The sequence below is a fragment of the Artemia sp. Qi Xiang Cuo genome, chromosome 11 (genome assembly GCF_049724085.1).
Source record: "Artemia sp. Qi Xiang Cuo chromosome 11, ASM4972408v1, whole genome shotgun sequence".
Taxonomy (NCBI): Eukaryota; Metazoa; Arthropoda; class Branchiopoda; order Anostraca; family Artemiidae; genus Artemia; species Artemia sp. Qi Xiang Cuo.
The window spans coordinates 14,397,584-14,413,015 of record NC_142804.1 but is presented as its reverse complement, the minus strand read 5'-3'; the positions used below and the strand labels follow the sequence as shown (position 1 = coordinate 14,413,015).

At 33.9% G+C, this 15,432-nt stretch overlaps 3 protein-coding genes across 4 annotated transcripts in view; 2 read left to right on the top strand and 1 right to left on the bottom strand.

Annotated features, from left to right (window-relative positions):
- Nucleotides 1-535: 535 nt before the first annotated feature.
- LOC148946669 (protein CFDP2-like) lies at nucleotides 536-1,012 on the top strand. Its single transcript, XM_089096381.1, has one exon. It carries the CDS (start codon nucleotides 536-538, stop codon nucleotides 1,010-1,012), a length of 477 nt encoding a protein of 158 aa, XP_088952507.1.
- Nucleotides 1,013-2,991: 1,979 nt separating this feature from the next.
- Nucleotides 2,992-10,998, top strand: PolE4 (DNA polymerase epsilon subunit 4). The gene is made up of 2 exons (XM_089097079.1): nucleotides 2,992-3,294; nucleotides 10,816-10,998. Exons 1-2 carry the CDS (start codon nucleotides 3,058-3,060, stop codon nucleotides 10,954-10,956), a joined length of 378 nt encoding a protein of 125 aa, XP_088953205.1. The 5' UTR covers nucleotides 2,992-3,057; the 3' UTR covers nucleotides 10,957-10,998.
- A 3,160-nt stretch (nucleotides 10,999-14,158) lies between these two features.
- LOC148946667 (uncharacterized) overlaps nucleotides 14,159-15,432 on the bottom strand; it is a 61,535-nt gene continuing 60,261 nt past the window's right edge. The window contains exon 11 of one of the 2 annotated variants that reach the window (XM_089096322.1): nucleotides 14,159-14,501. In XM_089096322.1, the coding sequence (XP_088952448.1) occupies nucleotides 14,484-14,501 (18 nt within the window). In that variant the 3' untranslated portion in view covers nucleotides 14,159-14,483. The remainder of the gene's footprint in view (nucleotides 14,502-15,432) is intronic. The other variant, XM_089096321.1, reaches the window with a different exon arrangement.

The window sequence follows — 15,432 nt, the reverse complement described above, 5'->3', positions numbered from 1 at the left end:
CTGTTTTTCTTTAGGTAAAAATAAGCCCGCAACGGGTTCTGGTGATGGTGGCGATAGTTGGTATTGTCTTTTTTGCCATGAAGCTTGGAATGGTTGTGGATGGTCTGGTTCTCTTAGTAGACCGTAATTTTCACTTTACTGAAACAAACTGCATTTTAAATATTTTTTCTTCTATAGGTTTAGTAAATTCAAAATTATTAAAACTTTCAAGAAGGAATTACAGTTTATGCAAAACTATTCAAAACTTCACATTCATTCTTCTTTTCAATATTTTTGGTTATCATGGTATTTTTTAAAGTATAAACACATGGCTAAAAAAAAGATTATTTTCAGTAAAGTACAAATTACGTTTTGGGTTACATTTATTAATTGAGAGTGATTTATGGTATCATTTAAAAGTTTGAAAACTTGATGACGCTACTCTTATACTGTCAAGAGGAGCCGATAAAAACACCGGCAGGAAGTTGGCTTCCTGCTCTCCAATAAGGCTAGGAGATCACTAATTGGAGCAACACCCATCTCAGAAGGTCTGATCATGATCCGCCTGAAAGGCTCACCAGCAAATCTCACAATCATCCAAGTATATGCACCCGACTTTAGCAGAGATCATGAAGAGTCTGAAAACCTCTATCTCCAACTTCAGTGTCTAGTGTACTCTTTGCCAAAAAAAGATGTAGCGTTTGTCATCGGGGAATTCAACACCATTGTGGGTGACGACTCTACTGACAACGAGGACGTGATGGGTAAATTTGGCAATGGCCAGCTGAACAAAACAGGTGAGCGGCTAATATTCTGCCGAGATAGTGATCACGTTATCACTAACACATTCTTCAAACACAAAGCCCGACATAAAACAACTCGGATCTCCTCAGATGAAAGGACTCAGAATCAAATATATTATATCCTCGTATCTAGATGCTGGAGATCTTCTATCCCAAACACATCACAAACACAGTTAGTTTTGCTGGCCGCGACTTCGATAGCAACCACTCGTTTGTTATGGCTTCATTAGCCTACGTCTAAAAGCGGCCGTTAAACTTGTAGTAGAGAAAGGCACTTGCCGTGCTCACCGTTTCATCTGAGGCATACCGTGCCTCAGATGAAAGAACTCAGAATCTAAAAGATTGTATCCTCGTATCTAGACGCTGAAAATCTTCCATCACAAACACAGTCACTTTGGCTGGCCGTGATTTCGGTAGTGACTCACTTGTTCAGACTTGATTTAAACTACGTCTAAAAGCGGCCCCGAAACTCTCCAAAAAGCCCCTCATATTCAAAGTACACCTTCTAGATAACCATACTATCAAACAAAAATACACCGCTACTTTTTCCGAAAGAATTTCTGAACTCCTCTTTACATCCCAGCTAACTTTATCAAAGAATGACATCGATAATCTTGTGAAAAGTAGCTCACATGTTATATGGGAGTCCAAAGAACGGAGTAAAAACCTTGGATCAGGGATGAAATAATCTTATTATGCGACGAAAAATGCAACCACACTAACAAACTAAATAGAGAAAGTCCGGGTATATACAAACAATTGAAACCTGTAGTAGAGAAAACCACTTGCCGTGCTCACCCCTCTTATTATAAGGGAACAATGTGAGCAATGCGAAATGGCATTCGAGAAAGGTGAAATTCATTTCATGTTTAGGCGAGTGCAGGAACTAACCGAAAAAAAGAGACTGAAAGCCTTTACTCTCCCCGTCGAAAATAGTAACCAGATCCAAACTACAGACGGGATCTGAACCAAATGGAAAAACCACTTTGAGAGGAACTTAAACTATACGATTCTCCGAGACCCATTTATGCTTAACAGCCTCCTCGTAATTGCCGCAGACCCAAGCCCACCTCCACTTCGTTTTGAGATAGAAGTGGCTATTAGGATGGATGGGACTTAAACCAAGTCAGCCACGACTTATGGTATTTCTACGCTTGAAAAACTAATTGACTTCATTTCTTTTCATCTTTAGTTCAATTTAGTTCTTTCCATTTCTACGAAAAACTTCTTTTGTGGAACTTTTTTAAATTAATTTTCAATAAAGTGCGAATGACAGTATAGTCTTTGCAAGTTTCTATTCTTCCTAAGCTTGGATTGATTATTAATTTTAATCTCTCATCTTTTCAGAATAATTTTTTTTCAAATCTTCTTAGCTTTATCCACAATGATGATATGTAATATAGCTATGGTAAATTCCTGTTTTCATTTTTAGCTTTTGTTTATTTGTTGTATCTTCGCTTGAATACTTCAAGTTTGGCATTTTCATGCTTAATTCAGCTGGGGGGCTATTTCAGGTAATGCAAGATCATCTGCTGAAGCTCATTTTTAGTTTTTCTTAACGGTCTCTTCCTTACTATCTCTTTTCTTAACGGTCTAATCCTGTCGGAATGTGTTTTGGAGAGTTAACCCTAAAGACTTTTTATTTGTTTGTGAAAAAGTTCATTTCTATTTTTGTTCATTTTGAATGGTCATAGTTTTAGCGTTGGTTAACATTAGAAGCATTTGTTAAGTTTTTTTCAGTTTTTCTGCTCAAGAATCAAGGTGTAAAATTTAATATAAATGCTTGAAAGAATTTTTATTTGGTCAAAGTTTTGGATGATCAGATGACTTTTATAGAATTAATAGAATTTTATGTCAATGTAGAGGGATAATGTTTTTCGTGTGAATTGAAAAGCTGTGCGTTCGTCGGTCTTCCAAAGGGCTGAAGCTATTCTGACCCCATTCTGTAGACACACTTGAATGCACTAGTTTCTTAATCTAAATTTTAATATAAGAATTTCTTTAGGATTCTCAGTGGATTCATTGAGACGCATTGTTGTAATCATTTCTTTGTTTAAAGTTTAATTCTTATAATTTTTTCGCTCATTCAGCAGTTTTTCACTAGCTCCAAGCTCACTGAGCTTATAAGGATTATTTTTTGTAGTCTTTGTACGAAATTAATTTGGATTTTAAACCGCGTGAAGCTGTGACTCTACGCTTGGCAACCTGAAAAAAGGTTTTAAAAGAGCGGCACATTGGTTGTGGGAACCCTCACAGAAGTTCTGAAATCGGAATAATGGAGGAAGAAAGTGTTGACATTGAAATAAGCGATTACTCTGAAGAACTAGGGGGTTCTGAGACACTTCATAGTATTAATGTTACCGAAATTACTACTCATTCTGAGCAGAAAGTAAAGAAAACTGAAGACAAACTTCTGAAGTTGCCTTTCTCAAGAGTAAAAACTCTGATCAAGCTGGATCCAGATGTAAACCTAGCAAACCAGGAGTCAGTTTTTCTCATATCTAAAGCCACTGTAAGGAATAGAGCTATTTCATTTGATTGCAGTAAACTTATATGAACATTATTCTAACCTGGGCTAGATGAACATATCTCTGTCTAGAAATTAGGCTAATTGTCAGTCAGGTTTGGTACAGATTAGAGAGGGGCACATTTGAAAGAAAGCATAAAATATTATGAAATTGGAACTAGTTTATAGTAAGACCAACTCAGAAGGAAACACTAAAATTCTTAAAACAAAGAGATAGCCTAAGCATTTATGGGTAAATTTAAATAGCCTATGGTCATAAAAATTATCTAGGAGAATATTTAATACATAATTTGATGTTTTTTTAGCTCTTCAAATTCCACAATTTTTTCTTCAGCAAATTCCATTTTAACCCCTTAAAGGGGTGCCAAACAGTCCATGACCTAGTAGCCTAACTAAAAGTTTAAAAATATGTATCTAAAAAAACTCTCTAGTGAGAAAAAAATTTCATTTATAGCTCATTCATAAATATTAATATATTATTTTCATCAGTATTAATAGGCTAATAAAATATTATTTGAAAACTAATTTGTAGGAATCTTTAAGAAGAGCCTAAACTCCCCTTAAAACAACATCACAGCAAAATTGACCCAGCAAATACAAAAAAAAAACAACCATTGTAATAAAAGAGACCTCTTTTCATGTAATGATTAAATAGTAACCTTCTTACCTCAAAGGGTGAAAGGTGAGTCCTTTCACCATTATCTAGAAAGGACCTCTTCTAATTTAGGGGTTGTTTTCATAGTTTTTTTTTCTATTTATTTTTTGGTTCTTGGGCATTATATGGCCAGTTACAAGGAAACCAATCACAAAAACCCATTTTTGATGGGTTAATTTAAGACACCTCTGTAAAGTAATGGAATGTATAGTGTGGTTTTCCTTGCATATACAATATTTAAACTGTTGTTTTTTTGGGGTTTAGGGGGAAAAGGTACATGGTAAGGGGTAACTTTGAACTAAAAATCATGAAAAATCAAGGCTATTTTGTGAAATTATTCTTTAAACTTGGATTTCCTCAAAATTGTTTTTGGCATTTGGGGAATCCATCATTCTGTGCTGAATGGCAACTGTCCCAAACTGCTAGTCTTCATGTTGTTAGAGCTACACCTATCTAAAAATGGTGTTCAAAGTTACCTCTGGGGGTGTTTAACTTGGAACACTCAAAAACTTCAACAGGTAACTTTGAACAGTCGATGAGTTCTTCTGGCATAAGACTTCCAGTTAAAAAAAAAAAACTCGTTTATTGGGAGAAAAGCATTACTTCTAAAATAAAAAGGCAAAAGAGAGTCAAATTAGTGCAGTATCAGCTGACCAAAGTCATGATAAAATGCAAATTTTGTGCTGTGAGTGAGTCAGGGGGCTGGAAGATCTCCCTGTACCTGGTCAGGATGGATTGAGTCTTTGACTCTGGGAATGTAGAAGGATCCATCCTTGTTTTTTTGCAGGCAGACCACATTTAGAAAACCATCAGAGGAAGGGCATCTACCTCCAAAATTGCAAAATACTTGTAAATACAGCCCATGAAGAACTTTGCAATGAACCAACATCCATCCATGCAGGTTGGTGGATAGTTTGAACCCATTGTTGCTACTGCCCTGCTCAACAGTAGGCCTATAGAGAGCCCAGTGCTTGCCAACTCAGCAACTTCCATTTCAGACTCACTCTCACATCCTGTTGGGACATTAGTTGTGTCAGACTTGCAACTTGAATCCTCTGCATCTCCAATACTTTTCCCTGGTGTGATGCTAAGACATTTGTGCATGATGTTCCTTACAGATTTTTTAAAATCTGCAGGCTTGCATGACATCCAATAAACCAATAAAACTTTGCTGACATTGTCTACAACCTTGTGTGGAGTTTGCTGGGCTGAAAGCAGGCAGTCCTGGAGGACTCTGGAGCATGACAAGCACTTGGCAAAACCGTTTTTAAGATTTGCTTTTCCATTTGTGGCTAGACTTTCCAGGAGTAGCTTTGAAAGCTGGGGCAATTTGTCTTTTCTTACCAAGGTTTTGTTTGGGTTGTCCATTTTGTAATCATCAAGTATTTTCCTCCATGCTCTTTTCATTGGAGTGAAAAAAGCAACATCCAGTGGTTGTAGTATATCTGTAGCATTTGGGGGGAGGCATACAAAGCAAATGTTGTTTTCTCTGCACACTTTCAACACTTTGGCAGAAATGTGGAAAGACAGGTTGTCACCCAACAAAAATTTCCCTCCTGCTCTCTTCCTCAGGTGAGGGAGTGCCAGCAACATAAACCACTCTTCAAAAACTTCACTCTCAAACCATCTAGACTTAGATACAGCATACTGAGCTTCTTTAGGGCCTCCTGTATGCCATGAGCTAAACATTTCCTTAGCTTTATAGTACACAAATGATGGAAGCAGTTTGCTTCTGTATTTCCACTTATCATTAGGGACATTGGTCCCTTTGTTTCATTCATTATTCTGGAGGGATATTTGGCACCTCTTTTCACAATACATTTCTTTTTCCCAGGGTTGTTGTTTAAGTTAGTCTTATCATAATTGTAAATATTCAAAAACACTGGCACATCCTGAATAGTCACTTCTAAATTGTCATAGTAGTCATTCAACATTCCAGATGAAATAGAAGCACGTTTCCTTGAGTAATTGGCTACAGTTCTCAATCAAAGCTGTGAACAATGTCAATCTAGGGATGAATCAATAAATTCTCATCCAGGTACATTATTCTTAAAGCAATCTACTCTTTTTCCAACTGATTCAAGATAACTTTTGACTATGAGTTTCAACTCAAAGCAATTGACAGGGAACCCCCACTCAGCACAGGTAAGCAATTGAGGGATGATGGCTTCTTCCTCAAGCTCCGACAATGCAGTCAGTCTTCCCACCTTTTCGTTATGCTTTTTATTCATTTGGTGAGAAAGAGACCCAAAGAAACCCTGTATTTCTCTGAAGCCTTTCTCATTGTTAGGTCTCCTTTCTTTATGTCCTCAAGAGCCTTTTCCATCACTTCTTCATCATAACTCACATACTATCTTGCATTGTCTGGTTTTGTGTGCTTAAAAAGGTCAATGAAGATTTTATTTTAGCAAATATTTTGGTAAAACCAATAAAATGTGAAGAATTCAAGCAAGGCCAAGACTAAAATACCAACAATGAAACCAGAAGGAAATAAAACCAAAATTTTCAAAGGAATAATATATACAATTGAAATATTTTACAATTCTAGGTTTTCCCAAAAGAGACAGGGAAAATCCCACCAATTTTTAAAGCAAGCTGTGAAAGACAACTCTTTCAAATTGTTTATGAAAGCTCTATTAGAGCAAGGTAATACAGGAACTTCAATTTTGTTAGATAAGATTTACCCCACCACTCCCATTGATTGCTAATGGACTTCCATCAAAGAAGAAACAAAAGTAGGCCTGGAAAATTAGGAAGTGGTCCAAAATTTAATCAGTAGTTAAAACCAAGTATAACAGTTGAACTTGATTTGCGTTTTCCTGGGATCAACAGATTTGCCATGGTTTCCTAAAGGTCTGAACAGCAGAGCAAACACTTTTAGTGTAATTTACTCCACTTGTTTTGCTAAAAGTGGGTTGAAAATAAATTATTATTGTTATTACACCAATTCAATGCAAATTTTAACAATTGGCCAGCACAAAATATTGAAATCCATATTGTAGAAAGACAAGGCCAGCTTTGAATAAATGTTCAAAGTTACCCTGAAAACAAAATACTTGCAGGAAACAATGACCACTGCCGCCATATTGAAGATATGGAATACGGAAGAGATTTCACCAGAAAACCTAACCATTCAGCTCCTCAGCTATAGAAAAAATGTCAAAATGAAAGTCCTAGTTTAGTTTATCTAAGTAAAAAAGAGTAACTTACTTTTAGCACTTTTTCACATTTTTGAACAGCTCAAATTCTCTTGAAATTAACAAGATAAAATTTTGTATGATGCTGATTTCAAGAACTACCAACTAATTGAGACGCCATCTAGCTATAATCTAGTAATAAGTTTGAATAAGCAATTCCACTGTTGTGTGATAGAGAGCACTTAATGTTTGTTATTGATTTTGTTCAAAGTTAAATCAAAGTTACCCCTTTCTACTGTACCTAGGTTAGGTTACAATATATGCAATGCTTTAATCCCCCCCCCCCCCTAATGTGCAAATATGTAGCCCAAATTTGTTTATAAACTATTATATATTCATCCTATTTTATTTCATTAGCATTAACCAAAATTAACTTTTTAGAAATACCCATATAATGCCAAGTTCCTATTTTTCTTTAATTAGAATAGGAAAGAAGAAAAAAAAGAAAAATGGTGTTTTGCATAGGATGTGGTAGTGCTGTCTAGCTGTAAAATTCAGCTTGGATTATTCAGTTGAAAGGTTTAATATTATGGGACTGTGAATATAAATAAGGTTTCAGTACTTATATTTTATCTTGCAAAAATTATGAATATTCAGCAAAAATAGCAAAAAATTGAGACAAATACAAGAAAATGAGATAAAATAAAAACAGAGATTGAAAATAAGATGCTGAGCCAAAGCTAATTGTTTATACACATTTTGGTCGAGTTAAACAACAACTAAGGAACTTGGCCAAGATCATGGTTTTTGCATATCTGTCTTCCCCCAGGCCACTAACTATAAATAATTCCTATATGTAAGAATATTTCTGGGCATCTACAATTCCATACTTTGCATTTAAATCCTAGTAAAACCTTGTTAGCTTGCCTGGGAGTAACATTCACTATCAGTCATAACAAGAGATGATTACTGTGTTTTCAGATGCTCAGAAAGCTTTTTTTTGCTGTACCTGTATGGTAAAATAATAAGAAAATATTCATATGCTTGTATTGCTATTGTGCATAAATAAATTTTTGTGCATTTTGTGCATTATATTTTGTGCATTATATTAAAAAATGAGCGTGGGAGGGGGCCTAGTTGCCCTCCATTTTTGGTCACTTAAAAAGGGCACTAGAACTTTTAATTTCTGTTCGAATGAGCCCTCCCACGATATTCTAGTACCACTGGGTTGATACGATCAGCCCTGGAAAAAAATAAATTAAATACGCATCCATGATCTTTCTTCTGGCAAAAAATACAAAATTCCACATTTTTGGTGTGATTTTCATTCAGATTCTATAACTTTTAGGGGGTGTTTCTCCCTTTTTTCAAAAATCATGCAAATTTTCTCAGGCGCGTAACTTTTTATGCGTAAGACTAAACTTGATGAAACTTATATATTTAAAATCAGTATTAAAATCTGATTCTTTTGATGCATCTGTTGGTATCAAAATTCCGTTTTTTAGAGTTTTGGTTACTATTGAGCTGGGTTGTTACCACAAACTGTTTGATTAGGACATATATTGGGATGTAATTGGGAAACTAAGAGATGTCAGCCAGGATTCTTTTGACATTGCAGTTTAAGAAGGCTGTGATTTGACCTCTGTAAAGCAAGAAACCATTAAAGCAAATGTACTATAAAAAGCAAAATTTATTTAAAATTGGGACATAGCTACAGTTTTGTCAGCCCTTGTCTTTTTTAGGAATCAAAAGTGAGTGGAGGGCAACCAGCCACCTTGCATTTTTTTTTATCATCCCCCCCCCCTTCTCAACACTAACACAAATTCTGTGATAACAATTTTGTTCAAATAGTTGAAAGGTTTAATAACTGCATCTGTTGATGACATGACTCCCACAGCCCCTGGGGCAAAGGTTATAGTGTTTATTATTGGGAAATGGGGGATATTTGATCATCACAGAATCTTTACAAAGGAAGGAGGGGAAAACAAAATCTCTAATAAATCCTTGAACAGAATATAGGGATTTTCTGATACCAGTTTTTACTTATTATTAAACTGTTGTCTACAACCTGCTTGTCATCACATATATCTTTATGGTCTTTTAGACATGTATCACTGGGATTTTTCTGCTGCAAGGAATGTTCAGAGAATTTTTATCTCTTAGGGGGCTTCTACAATAAATAGAACTTATTAATAGAAAAAAAGAGAAAGTCGTATCAACAGAAAATTGAATAAATATTTAGTATAAATGCCTAGAATAAACAGGGACAGGTGCCCATGTCCCTACATATGTTTATGCATGGAACTAGACTGTTATTTTCTGCTGAAAAAATTAAAAACAGGCTTGTATAAATTTATAAAGGTAGAGATCATGACAAGAAGAACATCAACTTGTTGATAACAGGATCAGTCCCAATTTCAACAAATATATCAATCTGTAATGTTTTGAAGGCCCTTTAAAAATAATTTAAGCACTTTTTCTAAACATACAAAAAATAAAAGCCTGCTGGCCAGAACTGCAACTTTTAAAACTAAAAATAAAAGTGTGGCATATTTTTTTCAAAATTTATAAGCACCCAAAGACAGATTTCTATGTCTTGCCCATTCTACACCATAAATTTTAGTCTTAAAATATTTTATTTTTATTTTTGGTAAGACAAGGTGACAAAATAAATGTTAGTTTCTACTGAGTCATTCTTTTGCAATTGTCAAAAGAACACTAATATTTTAATTTCATGAGTCATATTGAGGTATTAATAAATAGCCAATAATAGTGAGATAGCAAGTGAAAACAAGTCCTTTTAAGGATTCAAGATCAAACCATATAGGGTTGCTATATTCTGACAAATTGTATGTTGCACAGAACTATTGCTTTGATCTAATGATTGGAATGATTGAATACTTCTCAAGACTTGGCACTTTGTATGGCACTGATTTTGTATGGCAAAGCTTCCAACTTAAACCAGTAAAAAATAATACTTCTATATCTACGAAGTATCAGTGTACAAGTAATCAAACAGTATCATATTGTAACATCCTTCAGGGCTACTTAGCCATGATATGCTAATGCAATTCAAGCACCACTGTTAAAATCTACTTATTATTTTCCATTTATTTTTGTACTAAATAATATTTTTTTTAGTACCGAAATAATAAAAAAATATTCATATGCTTGTATCTGTTGTACATTTGTGAAGAACAGTTATATGGTATTGTGTGCATAAAAATATTATCTTCTTCCGGTACTAAAATAAATATTATTTAGTAGCATAAATAAGCCAAAGATAATGGCTAATTTATTTCTGATTATTGTTTTGTGTTTGTCTGATTATCAAACTACACTTTTTTCTTTTTTCTTTGCTTGTCCTATTGCAAGGGTTTTCTGATTACCAGCCCTTATTCCCAAAAAAAAATTCCAAAAAATATAATTACTCAATTAATAATTTACTCAGCATTTATTTATGCACACAATACCATATAACTGTTCTTCATAAATCAGAAAATATTCTTTGGAGCCAAGGGATCCATTTTGCAAAATCTATTGAGGGGAGGGGAAGGTAGACATATACTTTTGCTTCAAATTGTCATGGCTTTTGATTAATATGTCTTTTTTCAAGACTCATTCATTATTTGGAAACCTGGAAAGAGATGTGTTCTTTTGTTTAGACATGAGTTTTTGTGGTTGAGAAAATTCATGGTATTAATTTTTTTTTAGGAATTCTTCATTGAGAGACTTGCTAAAGAAGCATGTTCTCATACCCTGGCATCAAAAAAAAGGACAATACAAAAGCAAGATGTGTTGAAATGTGTAGACACTGTTGAGGCTCTGTCTTTCCTTGATGGTATTATAGAGTAGCTTTTCAATTTTTTCAAATAAATTTATATTTTGTGTACAGTATTTTGATCAAAACTTGTATAGCTTAAGACCTTTTTTTTCAAAATTGTCATTTTGAGTCATGTTTGTACTAGTGGAAACATGGTTTTATGGGGTATTTTGGCAATGAGGAAATTTGTTTCTTTCTAATAGATTCATAGTATCTTTAAATATTTTGACAATTTGTTTCTTTGTATAATTTTAAAAGAGTATTTTCTATCAAATGAATTTATTCTTCATTTATATCTCCCTTTTTTTAGAGTTGAATCATTTTGAGTCCTGATTGCACTTGTAAAATCTGAATTTTATTGGCTCTCTTCCTAATGAGAAAACTTGTTTCATTTTAATAGATTTATTGTTCTTTAATTAAATTAAGAGAAACAAGTGATATTTTTTTTAAAATTTACATTTATTAGGGTATCATGTGCAAAACTGCCAGTATTAAGAGCTTTTCTGTTCTTCTCTAGGGTTGAGTCATTTTGAGTTGTGGGTGCACTATTTGAAACCCAATTTTACAGGTATTTCTGTAAGTGAGAAAATTTGTGAAATGGTGTAATTGCAGCCAAAGCATGATTTAATTTTGAAAAGTTTTTTTTTTGTAACATATTTAGATAATTCATACTGTAAAACCCTGACCTTTATGAAACATCTAGGTTTGTTGAAGATTCATCTATTTCACTAGATTCAAGAATAATGAATAAAGATTTCTTGTAATCTAAAATATAAGTGTGAAAAAGCAACTTGAGGAAAAAGTTAACTCATTTTTCACTGCAAATTTGAGAATAAGAGCCAAATTATACTATTGGGGATCGGCTAGAATACTATGTGTGTGTGTGTGTGTCTGCATGTGGGTGTGTACATGTATATATATATATATATATATATATATATATATATATATATATATATATATGTGTGTGTGTATGTGTTTGTGCATGTGTATGTATGTGTGTTTGTGTATGCATGTGTATGTTTGTGTGTGTATGTATGTGTATGTGTGTGCATGTATGTGTTGGTATGTGTGTTTATTTATGTATGTGTTTGTTATAATTTGTTGTGATGTTTTTAAGATGTACCCTTTGATATATCTACCTCCCTCCCTAGCTATCCAAAATGTTTGTAAGGTCCAAACAAAAAAATAACAAATATACTGTTTACAAAAAAAAAACTTAAAAGACATATATAAATTTGTTATATTAATTTTTGGTACACAAAAATAATGACCAGCATTACCTCTTACCCTCCCCAAATATTCTCTTCTATCGCCAAGCAGTAGAAAATTGTGTGTGTAGGGGGGGGGGTGCATGTGTATGTGTATGAATGTGTGTGTATCTATGTGTGTGTGTGTGTGTGCATGTATGTGTGTGTTTATTTATGTATGTGTTTGTGTGTGTTATAATTTGTTGGGATGTTTTTAAAATGCACCCTTTGATATATTTACCTCCCTCCCTAGCTAGCCAAAATGTTTTTAAGGTCCAAACAAAAAAATAACAAAAATACTATTTAAAAAAAACTTAAAAAATGCATATAAAATTTGTTATATTAATTTTTGGTACACAAAAATAATGACCAGCATTAACTCTTACCCTCCCCAAATACTCTCTTCTAGCGCCAACGGTAGAAAATTGTGTGTGTGTGTGTATGTGGGTGTGCATTTGTAAGTGCTTGTGTGTGTGTGCATGTGTTTGTGCACGTGTGAGCATGTTTGTGTGTGTGTCTGCATGTGTTTGTGTGTGCATGTGTATGTGTGCATTTGTGTGTGTGTCTGCATCTGTTTGTTTGTCTACATGTGTGTTTGTGCATGTGTGTATGTATTTGTTTGTGTGCATGTGTACATGTGTGAGTGTATGTATATATGTGTGTGTTTGTGTTCATTTGTATGTGCATGTGTGTGTGTATGTATATGTGTGTTCATGTGTGTGTGTCTAGCCCATAGTAACCGGAGATCAAAAAACAAGGAAAACTGTCAAGTGAAGAAGAGTCGCCATTTGAAGCTGATTAAGGTTTGGTAATTATTATTTCAATTTATCTTAATAATAACCTTTTGTGACGAAAACGAATTTAGGGGAAATTTCAAAACAACCAGAAACTCTGCACAAACTGTGTCAGATTGAAATGAAAACTGAACTATTAGAATATCCATAGCCCAAAAACTACAGTCTCCTATCTTGAGCAACAAGAAACATCAAATTTTTGGATGGTATGCAGTGCTGTGAATCTTTTTCAGCCTTTATGTCAGTGTTACTTTAAAGAGTGGCTTGGGTTAAAATGATGACAAAGTAGTTCATTCTTTAATACGACATGCTACTAGTTTTTGTGTCACTGTTACTTTAAAGAGCAGCTTGGATATAAGTGATGACAAAGTAGCCTCATTCTTTAATACGACCGGTCAATAGTTTTTGTGTAGCAAATTGGGTATAAGTGATGACAAAGTAGTTCATTCTTTAGTATGACCGACCAAAAAAGAGCCAACGGCTTTTTCCTGTGTGTGATAATGACAAACAAAAACCACACTGAGAGGGAGCAGGAGTAGCAACACTTTTTTTTTCTACCTTGATTATACTTATTATACTGGGCTATTGTTGATGTTAAGACGAATTAAAAACAAACCGTTCAGAATTGAACTCGTTTTAACATGCATGCTGACCAAAATACAGATCCGACTTCCAATCTGGACTTTATCCAACTGTGTTTGTGCTATTAACTTCTGCGTACTTGAAATCAATTGAAGATAAGTGATAGTTCGTTCGACGGAGAGTTTGCCAATTTATTATCTACACCAGTTTGAAAGACAGTTAAAACAGGGTTTAAGAACTTACCAAATTTTACTGCTTGAGCAGTTCAGAAAGAAAATCGATTTTTTTTTTTTTTTTTTTTTTTTTTTTTTTTTTTTGTCTAAATTTCCTGTGCCCATGAAGAAAAAAAGTAATTAGAATTAACTAACATCTTAATTAAATATTAAGTAACGAAAATATATTACTACGACAAAGATATCGTAGTCATCTTACTCAATACTATCTGCTTAAACAGGTTCTTTGAGTCAAACCCACACACAAAAAGATAGAAAGAAAAATAAACTGATAATTTACAATGAAAATAAGTAATGCCTCTTTTCTGTCACTTTTCTCTCTTGTTCGCTCTCTGGAATTCATCAAGTTTGCAAATGAGCCACCCATTTTCGAAACAGCATGAGGTTTTCTGTATCCTAAACAAAGCTGATAATATAGGGTTAAAATATAGACGAACAAGTACAAACTTAAGTACAACTTCAATTGTCATGGACAAATTTGTACAAAAAAGAATAAAAAACATAAAACTAACATCTTATGGGGATATGGTTTCTTCTAAAATTTGTAAAATTGCACATAACGAAAAAGATGAAACTAAATAAATAACCAAAGCTGCATTAAAAAAAGAGAAAAACGGAAAATTAAACAACATAAAGGCAATTTAGCAAAAACGGAACAGCCAGAATTCGTCAAGCGAAGCTTCAACTTTCCATGGATACTTCAAGAGGTGAAAATATCCTGCAAATTAAACAAAAAATAAATAACTAATAAAACAAACATGCAATACAAATAAGGATAGAGGTAAAAACAAATAGGTGCTACAGTAAAAGGAAAACCAAAAGAATAAAACAGTTATTTACTGAAAGAAATTTCTTGGGTTAGAAGAATGACAGTGTGTGTTTTGGTTACTTTGGCTTATAGCTTTATTAGCTGAATAGAAACCAGTTAATATAGAAAAAAAAAACATTGCAATACGCGAGTAGCTAACGCTGTCGAGACCGCGCCTACAGCTAACAAGAATGATGGCAGCCAATGGTGGCAATACATAACCCGACTTAAATAACCAGTTTACCTGCTTCAAATCCTGCAATAAAATCAATAAGCCACATTTACGAGAAAAATATCATTCATATTTTAGGCAAAGCCATGTAATACATGTTTTGAGTCCCTTGATTTTATTAAAAACATGCAGTATACCATGTTTGATTACTTTCCGTGTTTGCTAATCCATGTTTCACGTTTCTAACAATGCACAGTGTATACTAATAAGTATTTCCTGTAAAAACCACTGCCAAGACCACGCCTACGGCTAACAAGAGTGGTGGCAATCATTGGCGGTATTTGACAAGCAGACTTAAATAAACAGTTTACCTGCTTCAAATGCATTAGGAAACCTTTGGTGACATGGAAGAAAAATGGCAAAGAGCTCGCCAAAACACACGCTGTCTGTAATCTATTGTAAATCAATACATTTGTGCTTTGGCTAAATAATTCATTTACATTCATATTCTCCATGCCAAGGAAATTACTTCAGAATACATCCAGAATAAAAGTATACTATTGACAAAGGCAAAATGCTTTATACATTTATAATTAAATAATGTTTAAAACAAAAACTTAGAGAAAAAGCAGACTAAGCAGTCGCTAGGCAAGAAAAACAGCTGGAGAG

What these genes read in the sequence shown, in the direction of transcription:
- LOC148946669 (XM_089096381.1), top strand. Translation starts at nt 536, where the DNA reads ATGATCCGCCTGAAAGGCTCACCAGCAAATCTCACAATCATCCAAGTA.
- PolE4 (XM_089097079.1), top strand. Translation starts at nt 3,058, where the DNA reads ATGGAGGAAGAAAGTGTTGACATTGAAATAAGCGATTACTCTGAAGAA. An exon ending in TTCTCATATCTAAAGCCACT is followed by an intron (nt 3,295 to 10,815) that starts GTAAGGAATAGA and finishes ATTTTTTTTTAG; the next exon opens with GAATTCTTCATTGAGAGACT.